General features: G+C 37.5%; 1 protein-coding gene across 12 annotated transcripts in view; it reads right to left on the bottom strand.

The window, feature by feature from the left end:
- Positions 1-248: 248 nt before the first annotated feature.
- LOC108706831 (protein unc-13 homolog A) overlaps positions 249-11,966 on the bottom strand; it is a 76,145-nt gene continuing 64,427 nt past the window's right edge. For 2 of the 12 annotated variants that reach the window (XM_041579881.1, XM_041579888.1), the window contains 9 exons: positions 10,933-10,971; positions 10,071-10,100; positions 8,674-8,730; positions 8,503-8,583; positions 7,053-7,200; positions 5,559-5,615; positions 3,351-3,443; positions 3,032-3,191; positions 249-1,497 (listed from right to left, as the gene is read on the bottom strand). In XM_041579881.1, coding sequence (XP_041435815.1) covers positions 1,212-1,497; positions 3,032-3,191; positions 3,351-3,443; positions 5,559-5,615; positions 7,053-7,200; positions 8,503-8,583; positions 8,674-8,730; positions 10,071-10,100; positions 10,933-10,971 — 951 coding nt within the window. In that variant the 3' untranslated portion in view covers positions 249-1,211. The remainder of the gene's footprint in view (positions 1,498-3,031; positions 3,192-3,350; positions 3,444-5,558; positions 5,616-7,052; positions 7,201-8,502; positions 8,584-8,673; positions 8,731-10,070; positions 10,101-10,932; positions 10,972-11,966) is intronic. The other 10 variants (XM_041579884.1, XM_041579890.1, XM_041579882.1 and 7 more) reach the window with 5 other exon arrangements.

Raw genomic sequence — 11,966 nt, 5'->3', positions numbered from 1 at the left:
CCTGAGGTTTTCAGGGTTTTTTTCTGTAACTTGGATAACCATCCCTAAAGTCTAATAAAAATATTGAAATATTAAATAAAACCAACAGGATTTTTTTTACTATTAATACTGATTTGCAGCTTAGTTAGGATCAATTACACTGTACTATTGAATTATTACAGAGAAAAGGAAATCCTATACCTGGATATAATTCATGAAACTAGACAGTAAAGCTTCAAATTGTATTTACACAGATAACTGAAACAGAGTGGTTTTATTACTTTTTATTTAATGGCTGTTATAATAAAATATTTTTACAGAGACAAAAAATGTCCAAATTAGTGCAAAACTGTTCCACATGCACTCAGGGAGCAGGGATGAAATAGAGGTTCTTTATGTACAGAAAAGGAGGAAATTAAGGGAATATTTGTGGCATCTCTCCATGAACACAACATGCCACAATAGAAAAAAAAATCACATGGGCTCCAATCCCTTGTGCAGTGTGTGAGGGACTGAAGTGGTTGCCTTTCCTACGCTGGGATGGAGGACTTGAGACTGTAAACTATTCAGTGCTGGATGATTTGGGCAGTTTCAGGGAAAGGCATATGTTAATATCTGGGCAGCCGGCAGTGTCTACTGCTCCATGTTGGCAGTTGGCATTTTTGTCCATAGCATTAAGACAGGCAAAAGGTGAATGGGTACTACCAAAAGCTCTGGAGGTTGGTTTTAGGTGGTTGTCATAGAAAACAAATACCCATGCAGCACCATTGCACAGAATAAGACACTGGTACAAGGGAATTCCTATTTACACAGCAGGTTGGGATGCAGGCAATTTTAAAGGATTAGTCTTTAAGGGGAACATGGTCTCTCAACATTACCACTGCTAGGGGACACTTAACCTCCCTACAATGTGACTCAAATAAGTAGTTAAGGCTCCTTCGATTACTGTGCTTGTGTGAACCAGCAGGGAGAACATTAACACAATGGCACATTTGAACGCAGCCCTTAATGTGTGTTTTTGTGTGCATGTGTATTTGTACAGAACATGAATCGGCACTGCTACAAAGGTGTAACAGAGCAATAGGCAGAGCCGTACACGTGCCTGTAAAGTGACAGGGATAAACACGTGTTTTCAATTCTAGCTCATCTATGTACAGTCTGGACCTGGGGTGCAAGGCAGTGAGTGGGATATTCTTAGGAAGTGGAGTAAGGTATTATTTATGCTCCACTCCCTAGCTCCCCTCCTCTGGAGAGCGGGTGTCAGATTTGAGTTTAACAAACTCTTTGGCCACCTCGTCATTGTTTCTCTGTGATAATATGCGCAAGATGGTCAGTCCTGTCTCATCCATATGAATGCGACGGCCAAGAGGGAGCCAACACGCACAGCTACCTCTCTGTGCCAGATCTTTCAGTTGCATGACAGCCATTCCCACTGTGCGGTCTTCCCGAGCAAAACAGTAGTCTTTCACACACACTTGTAGCTCATAACTCTCTGGACCAGTTTCATTACCCAGGGTACTGTAAAACATGAAGAGAATACAGAATCAATTAACCAAATACTTTTGGCTTGCTGTGAAGGGTAACTGACTAAGCACTGTGTAGGCACACCCCTTTAATGCTAGATTCCTTCTTTGTATCTTTTTCTGACCTGTTTCAAAACCACTTTTTCTCCTGTTTTCAATTCCCTGGTAAATGCCTTAATGTATTTGAGATAAAATAGCATTTTAACCAAATGACACATAACCCTGTCTGTAGGCACCTGGCTTTATGTAATACCTGTACACCTAGGGCAGATTTACCAAGGGTCGAATTTCGAAGAGCAAAAAACTTCAACCATCGAATTGCATTACTTCGATATTCGAAGTCGAAGTTTTTTTTAATCGAATTCGGCCATATTCGGTTGAAGTCAAATCGTTCGATCGTACAATGAAATCCTTCAGATCAAATGATTCGAACGATTTAATCGTTCGATCAAATTATTTTACTTCGACTTCTAAAAACTTCGACTTCTAGGAGGTCCCCATAGGTTATTCGGCAGGTTTAAGGTGGCGAAGTGTCGAAGTCAAAGTTTTTTTTAAAGAGACAGGACTTCGATTTTCGAAGTCAAACTTTTTTACTTCAAATCGAAGTTGAATTTAGGCCTATTCGATGGTCGAAGTACCCAAAAATTAGTTTGAAATTCGAAGTTTTTGAATTCGAATATTCACTTCGAATTCACTTCGACCCTTAGTAAATGTGCCCCCTAGTTTTCCATTATGCAATGTCTTTATCATAATTTCAAAACACAAATCCCCTGCTAATATGCATTTAAACAAATAATTGCTCATTCTGTTTGTTGGACCAGCCAACCAGTGAGATTGTAAACTCTTTGGAGAAGGGATTTCTTCGTCACAGTTTCTTGTTGGTGCTCTTATAGTTATACTTTCTGTAGTGTATCTATTTTTTTGTGCTGATTATGATTTATAAAAGGGGTGGTTCATCTCTAAGTTAACTTTTAGTATGTTATAGAATGGCCAGTTCTTAGCAACTCTTCACTTGTCTTCATTATTTTTATTTAGTTTTTCAATGATATTCCTTCTTCTTTTTCTGACTCTTCTCAGCTTTTAAATGGGGGTCATTGACCCCATCTAAAACCAAATGCTCTGTATGGCTACAAATGTGTTGTTATTGATACTTTTCTTTGCTCTTCTAACTTTTCAGGGCCCCTTCTACTCATATTCCAGTCTCTTACTCAAATCAATGCATGGTTGCTAGGGTAATTTGGACACTAGCAACCAGATTGCTGAAATTGCAAACTGGAGAGCTGCTGAATATACAGCTAACTAACTCAAAAAACACAAGTAATAAAATATAAAGAGTAATTTCAATTTGTCTCAGAATATCACGTTTTATATCATATTAGAAGTTAACTCTGCATTTTCTGTGGCACTATTTAAAAATGATAATACTTATAATGCATGTACAGGTATAGGGAAAATGTCTGGCCATTTATAGTGCAAGATATGACTTAGATTATACACACAATAGTATACTATGACTATAGTTCACTTACAATTGGAAGCTCTCGTTATATTTTGGGGCCCAGCTGTTATTCTTGGACTTGGTTGTAAATTTCCTTTTCTTGTCATTCAGATTCGGACCAATCATGTTTACCTCAATAAAGGGACGGAAAATCCCTGAGGTCTGCCATTTAAGGTCATTAGCCGCCACAACTGGAAGGGGGAAGATATTTTGACATAAGAACAAAATATGGAATCACATACTGTATAAGACCAATATGGAATATTTAATTTTTACATGGTTTGTTTTATCCATTCCCCTCCCAGCCTAGTTAATTTGGTTCTACCTGAATGCAGTCAAACTTCTCTTACCCTTTACGCTGATCTTGTGCTCTCCTGTTCCTGGGTGAGTAAATAATTCCACATGGATAGAAACTTCCCCAACAGAATCATCCACCCCAGATCCTAGTGAAAATAAACATCCAAAATTACAATGACAACTTAAAAACATAGATCACCCAATCATCTGAATGCAACTGATGGCAGGGTTTGGACTCCAGAATGGGATAAGGAATAGAATGCCAGCTACCACCAAAAATAATTGCTTCTAGTCTGTGAACATTGTTAAACCATTTTAACTCCTGCCAGCAGTAACAAGCATTGTGAGAGAGTATTGGGAAACCTGGGTTTTGCATAACACTGATTTTATGCAAGCTGAATTTAGGGAATGCTTTGGAGACCCTATCATATCTGCATGCACTTTGGGTGCAACATGCAGTGCATAATGTATCCTTCCATATTTTATTCCCAACAGAGAGAGAGAGGGGAAGAGAGAGAGAGAGAGAGAGAGAGAGAGAGATAGAGAGAGAGAGAACCCATAGATGTGCTTGCCAACACATCTTTGATGGATAGTAAGAAGCATGGCTATGAAGAGTCTGCCTCAAGTCTCATTTACTACAGTGCCTAGAAAAGGCTATGACATTTTCAGTTATTAATAATTATAATAAGACTGAGTATCTCTGCCATAACCAACCTTGCTGAGTGCAACTGAAAGAATAAAAATAAACAATCAATATCAGCAGCAATATTTAAATTGGGTGCATTCGGCTGTATTTCATGCTTTCTACAGGCAGAGGGTACTCTTGCTTAGTTGTGGGATCCATGAATATAGTCCCCATTCCATGGCTACCAAAGGGGCCCATGTAGCATGATCATAAGGCATATCTGGTAGCTTTAATGCTTCAGTCTCACTATGGCAGCTACTATATAAGAAGTTGTCTTGTCAGCACCAGATTTGTTGGTGCAACACAGGTAATGTATTGCGCCATATTAAAATGATAGTTAGACTCATTTACCTGAAACACACTGTCACAGAACACTCCAATATCTATGTTACAACAGCTCTTACCAGGGCATCAGAATAAAATTTGGAGAAACTGAGGATTTGTGATCTTGCAAAATAATATTTCAGGTAGGAGAAGAGAAAGAATTGATGTCAGCATTAAAAATTCTTATTTTTCAGACTCTGGTACTGGAAGCGTGTAATCTTTAAAAAAAAAACTCTCGCTATTATTAAAAATCATTAAACTGTAGTGCATGTTTAATAAATCGGTCTCACAAACAGTGTAGAACAGGAGTGCCCATACTATATTAATGAGTGGTTTACTTTTAGTGATGAGCAGGGGCGATTCGCCAATGAGGTGAGTTGTCGCCTCAGACGGCAGCACCCCACTAGGTACCAGGGGCAGCAAAAATGCTGCTCCTGGTACTTTAAGAGCAGAATTTTCAGTTTTCAAACCAGAAATTCAGCTCTTCTAGAGCAGAGAGCAGTTAGGCTCTCTGCACTAGCGTACTGGCCCTATCTGCCGTCCTTGTGGACCCCCCTGGACCCATCTCAGGCCCATTATGACCTACATCCATGAAAGCATTGTTAGCATTCTGTTCCAATGAAAACTTTACTGTTGTGTTGATTTATGAGCATGTGGGTATATTGCTAGGTTTAACTAACAACTTTTTATTATGTAACTTTAATAAAACTGTAATAAATATCTGAATGAAAAGCATGAAACAGGAAGGTGATTTAGACAAGTGTCTTTAGATCTACTCATCACCAGCTAAAGGTCTACTGGTAGATCCCTATCTACCTTTTGGTGTAGAATATTTTGTATTTTTGTTCAACCTGCAACTAAAACACTAATTCTGTGAGTTACTAACAGATTTTTACAGCTTAATCTCTGATTTATAAATGACATGGGTGAGCTGTTTGCAGCAGGCAAAACTGTTAGGTTGACGAAGCATCCTTAAAAACCATTTCACCCTTAAAAACCATTTCTATATTAAAAACATTTTTAAAAATAAAGACCTGCTTGAAAGAAGAATGATTAGGCACACACTACAGTTTAGTATTTTTCTTTAAATTGACAGCTCCATGTTGGCTGCCAAGTGAGACTGGAGTTTTAACATGCTAACCCCATTAAATTCTCATTGATCATAATGTGTTCCAAGCTTGAGTGGAGTTAAAGGAACTGTGATATGACAAGGAAGGGCATGCTCCTGGAATCCTTTGCTCCTGCGACATACCCTTTTCTGGATAAGTCTCTTCATTAAGTGTAAACCTAATACCTTTACCACCATGAACTGGGGTGGAAGGAAGAAGAGACAAAGAGAGAAAAGAGGGAACAAGTGTGAGGAAGGGGCAAGGGATGTCAGTTAGGAACGAGAATATACACATTTATATACATTAAGTTTACATTTTCATCATATATTAGCATCAAGCCCGGACGTTGTTTGTGCCTCTGTGTCCTTCAAATGCCAGGGCCTATTTTGACTTTCAGCTCGGACCTGATCATCATATCATAGTTCCTGTTATTGTACCCATCCAGTTATAACAACGTAAAGCAGCAGTAAATATCCTGGAAATATCCTTTTACAGTTGTAGAAAATAATACAAAAAATTCAAGATGAATACAGTAAATATTTACCTCACATATATACATCCTTTACAATTTTTATCTGAGTTTGCCGTTTTGTGTAAACACAGCTTTGTATGTAGCTCCATCCTACAACACTGGGCCAGATTCAATACAGTGAGAAGGGTTTATCACGTGAAAACTTATCTCACAGTTTATTGTGTAAAAAAGCTATTGAAGTCTATGGGAAAAAAATTTGGAAAGACTAGTTTTTTTGCTCCCCGAATTGAATCTTGTCCATGAGTTTAACATGATAAACCATGAGATAACTTTTTCTCAATGAATTGAATCTTGGACACATTTCTGTAGCTAGTTTGTGTCCTGACAAGAAAAGTGTTGTTTCCCTACAGTAAATGTAATTGTAAACAGCGAGTTCTGGGTACTATTCCATCAAGCACTGTGCCACTGTTCTGTCATTTTCCTTAGCTGTCCAGAATCAGGTAAAATTGGCACCTCAATGAATAACCCTTTCCTTGTCCTTAAAAGAGGTCCACTACCCAAATACATTTTTTGCACAGTGAAGTAAAATGTTATTCTAAGCAACTTTCTCATATATATTTATAACAAATGTTCACCGGTGCTAAAGTTATTTGTAAATGTTATTGTTATTAAAGGCATTATCTCTACAGTTGATTAAATTCTCGGCACTCCTGGCTTTGACTCCTTTGACCAAGTTTGCAAGCCAAAGACCGAGAAAAAAACTGACTCGTGTTACACTGTTTTGAGAGTCAGGCCCAGAGAACAGTTATAAACAAACACTGCTTTCAACTGCAATAATATTTAAAATTAATGTTAAAACCACTACAAATATTTCATGAATATATCTTTGAAAGTTGCTTAGAATTATATTTTCTTTATTATGCAAAAAATAGTTTTTAGAGGGAGGATAATGTTTAATGTATAGTGAAGGAAGCTTCAATATTAAACCACCTGCTATAAACAGCATGTTCTTCTGTTCCACATTTCTACTACTTGCCTGGCCTTTCTGCTATAATTCTATAAACATATTTACACAGCCCTATACAAAAAATTATATTACTAATAATCTAGCACTGTGCTAGTTCCACTTTGCACAAGTCATATTAGATAGAAAACAAGACCTCACCCTGAGCAGACTGTGTCTGGACAAAGGTTTTGATTAGCGTATCGGTTGCTTGTGTATAAAGAGAAAGTGCATAGCGTAGAGATTGTAGGTCTGGACTCTTCTCCAGGAAAGTCTTCTTGAGACCGACACCTCCAGCATGAAAATATTGCTGTCAAATATTAAAACCTCAAGTTTATATAAAACAAAACACATACAAAAATATAACAACTTGGACATAGTATCTGTTTTTTATGTAGCCACTTCGAATCTTAGGGGCAGGTTTATCAAGGGTCACATTTTTAAATAATGTGAGTTTTTTTGAAGTCCCATAACTTCTTAATTCGAATTAAAAAAGACCAATCCAAATTTATCAAAAAATCAAAGATTTTTTTTTTAGCCGAATAGGTCAGTTTTTGATCGAATAGGTCAGTTTTCAATCGAATTCGAATCATATGAATCAAAGTTTTTCCCCAAAAAAACCTTTGAATTTTCAAAGTCCACTTATTGACTCTAAATAGGTTCTAGGAGCTCCCCCATAGGCTAAAACAGATTTTAAATGGTGGATGGTCGACGTTGATTGTTTAAAGAGACAGTATATAATAAATTTAGATTTTCAAATTTTTTTTTCAAATTCAAATCGAATTTGGACTATTCCCTGGTCGAAGTACACATTAAAAATTAGCTCGAACTTCAAATTTTTTTAATTCGAATTTTCACTTCAACCTTTGATAAATCTGCCCCTTATAAATATAACACTCCAACCTTCAGCCTGCAATTCTGTTTTGCCCAACCAAATCAAGAATACAAATTTATTTCACATGAAACCACATTTGGTTCTAAAGTCATTTAGAAAGTGCAAAAAATGAAAGCAGTACTGTGGAGAGATAAAAACATTATAATAACTGGACAAATATACAAATATTGCAAGTTATTTCAGATATCTTTTACCAGTGGGTTAACTTGTTTCTTATGAACTTGACCCTTTATGATAGGGACTGAGGTGAATGTACTGGGACTGATGTGAGCATTCAATCTCTGCAAAGTGTAAATATGTCAGTGCTATGTAAATAAATGGTAATAACAGGAAGAGGTACATTCAGGGCCGGGCCAAGCCCCGCCCCCAGCGTGCGCACGCACACCATAACATAGGTGCAACTAAGGGGAAGCAGAGGGGCATTTTGGGGAAGGGGAGGGAGGGGCAGAGGAGGGAGGGACAGAGGAGGGAGGAAGGAAGGATTGGAGAGAGGGGGAGCAACAGAGGGGGTAGGCGAGAGCTGCAGAGGGGAGCGAATCCAGAGTAGGGGTAGGCAAAAGAATCTTGAACAGGCACCTGCCCATTGCCCCCCTATCATTGCGCCCTAGGCAGGTGCATCTTCTGCCTACCCCTAGTTCTGGCCCTGGGTACATTTTTCTAGAAGAGCAGAATTCTATTGATTTCTGTAAATGAATGTTCTGGTGACAGATGTTTTACCTTAATTGTATCAAGTGCAAGCTCCACCACTGCACACTGCTTAGGGGTGAGACTCTTGGCTTCTTCCCGCACCATGTGATCCTAAAATATAGATCTCCAAATTAGTACTTTTAGCATGCCTTACTACTCACACGACATAGGTTTAACTACATTTGCAAACCTTCATCATACCTTTAGTTTGGATAACTGGCCCAGTTCCTTGGCTGCATTAATGATAAGATGGGTTCCCTGTATTAAATAAAAGATATCACAAAATTGTTGCTATAATGTGTCTGTGGGAAGTATTCATATCCCTATAAGGAAAAACATGTTAGTAAGTGCTGCAACTAAAGAGTTCTGTAAGCTCATGCAACACCTCCTCCTAAATTATGTCTACCGCAGTGTACAGTTCGAGTGCTGTCCATCTTTTTACAACTAGTGGGATGATAATGTCTCATATATTGTGTTCAAGGCCAGATTAAATTTATGTCATACAGTGAAGTATGTGGAGCAGACTGAGGGCCAAAAAAAATCCTTTGGAGGACCACATCCAGCAAATGGGGTTCAGTTGGGCAGCCCTGACCTAAACTATATCTGCTTGAGCTTTCTCTAATACTGCTTGCTGTACCCTTTGCGGATCCCATTGCCCATACTGCTCCTACTCTTTAACATGGAAACATCTTCCTGTAAGAGAAGAAACATTTCCTAATGGAATAAATACTAAAATATAAATAAAATCTAAAATCTATTTTACATTATTTCCTAAACATGTATCCATCTCTGTATTGTAGGTTTTCTTCTTCCCATATCATTATAAAGCAGTGTTAGACAACTTGCTTTGCAGAACTACAATTCCCTGAGCCTTGCTCAGTCAGTAACTGGTTAATCATACTTCATGATTGAGGGCTGGAGTATATGAAATGGTGATGTCATATAAAGAAGTCAGTGAAGCTTTTAAGCAGACTGTGGGCAATAAAAATCCCTTTATTGCTGACATCTGCCCTTTAGGCCTTCAGTTGGACGACCCTGCTCTAATACTTCTGTTCCTCTTAATAATGTAGGTCACTTCTCTGGTGTATGTCTTTATATAAAACATACCATGCCAATTTTATTCTATAAACTTTGTTTGTTAAATCATTTTTGGTATAAATCAACTAACACTATATAAATATATTATGATGATGATGACAATGGCAATGTGTAAGCTTTAAAATATAGTAAAGACCTTTTGTAAGGCATTCCAACTTATGCAGTACAGTAACAGTTATGCTTCTAATCACTCTCTTTACATGTACAATTAAGCTGAGCAGCATCCCATGATTTCCAGAAATGAATTTTCTGTTCCATATAGTAGCTGTATGACAATTGCCAATTTTGCAGTTCTATGTTGTGGGAAGTCTACTGTTTCCATTCTAGTACTACACTGAATAAAAGCAACATTATATGCTGGTGCACAAAGAAGATATTTAGGGGACACCACAGAAAGGCAGAACTGAGAGTCAAAACTGTACATAGAACAGAGGGAGAAAGGCAGAAGAAGAAAGAAGAGCAAGTGCAGACAAACAAACAGACACACACAGTGTCCTTACATCTGCGTGGTACGGCAGCTTCACCCTGCTCTGGAGAGAGAATTGTGAGATTAACATATGAGTGTGGGTGTGAAATAAGAATTCATTGTTCATACACAGCACAAACAGAAAATACAAACTAAATACCTACATGCATACATACTGAAACCAGAGCACATACCATGACCACACAAGTCTAATCAACCAATAAACACTTTCCATTCATAAAACACTTTCCATTCATAAAACTTTAGTTCCTACACTTCAGATTTACTCATAAGCACCCCATCTACACTGCTATAACATACACACACACATATATAATACACAACAGCCAAGGATAACCTGTAAAATATATCCTTATAAAAGGTGCTTAGTGCTATTATCAGTAAGAGTTAGTGATGTCACTTCACCTGAACTCAACATATAAAAAAGATGTACCCTATTTTGTAAAATACAAACAATCAAGAGTCACTCTGGCCTTATGTTGTTATATTGTCATGGATATGGGATGCATTAATCCTGAAAAATAAATGAATGTTTACTTATAGAAAATCTTTACCAGGTGTCTATAAAAGTCTAACATTGTGCTTTTAGGGTACAAACAGACTAGCCTTAGTGATCAATAAACTGGACTTTTACAGGCACTTCAGCTAACATGTCGCTTAAGGGCAATCTATGTATTTGAGATATTAGAAAGACTTAAAGAATGGTTTTCAACTGGAAATCCTATCAGCACAATTAATTCTGCAGTGATTCCGTGGTTGTAAAAGTGTTCTGGAAAAAGTAAAAAATGCTCTGTAGATTTCCGAAACTTGCAATTCTCGTTTCCTGCCCATCTGGTGTCCCTCTGCAATCTGACAATGCCTGGGTACACATTTACCTTCTCTATTCCCTTGCCATGTTTTCTCAGCAGCGTCCCCTGCAGAAACATGTCAGAGTTGGTCACTAATTGGGACAACACATACATACTGAGTGTCAGTAAGTGTATTGCAAAGTATGTATGTGATATGAGACTATGGGCATTTGTTGAATATTAGGAATATGGAATGTGTGAGTGAACAGGCACTATTGGTAGTAGAAGTGCTTTGCTAACAGCAGGATTTCACTTTTAACAATATTAGCATGCTTCCTATTGTGTAGAAAATAGAATATTCACCAATACTAGGTTTGAACACTGATAACGAGAGTTCACGCAAGACAACGCAATAAGCAAGTGACACAGACATTGTGTGTATTTGAGAAGCACAAGGAGACATGAGGAGCACAAGGACCACAGTCAGGCTGGATAACTTGTTATTTTTTTTATTAAAGGTAAATTTTATTGTATTAACGTGTGGATAATTTGAAGAAACGCTCTAGAAAAATAGGGCTTTGTTTAAACCTTTCTATTGATACAACATACGTAAATTGTCTAGTACATTTAGGTAAGGGGATGTATTTTTAAACAGTTTCCTCACAGGACACAGAGTATTTTACCAGAATTACAGCAATTAAGGCAGGCATCATGGTATTGGGAGTTGACTTATCAAGGGTCACAAGGAATTTCCACAAAAAATTTAACCAGGCTCTCCAGACTACAGATCAGGATCCAGCATCAGTGGCAGATCACTTGACATTTAGGTCAACCTCTCCTTACATAGCATAAGATCACTTTGTATTAAAGGAACAGAAATACCAACATATCAAGGGATTTTAAAAAAATTAATATAAAATATAAATATAACAATTAATATTAAATACAATGCACTGTTGCTCTGCATCAGTAAAAGTTATGTGTTTGCTTTAGAAAGACTACTGTAGTTTATATGAGAAGGCTGTTTTGTAACCACCAGGGGCAGCCATTTAAGCTGAAAAAGGAGAAAAGGAACAAGGTACTTAGCGGATAACATATAAGCTCTTTAAAGGAATACAATG

This window comes from Xenopus laevis, chromosome 1S (genome assembly GCF_017654675.1).
Source record: "Xenopus laevis strain J_2021 chromosome 1S, Xenopus_laevis_v10.1, whole genome shotgun sequence".
NCBI classification, from domain to species: domain Eukaryota; kingdom Metazoa; phylum Chordata; class Amphibia; order Anura; family Pipidae; genus Xenopus; species Xenopus laevis.
Note: the sequence above shows the minus strand (reverse complement) of the source record. Positions and strands in the feature narration are given on the sequence as shown.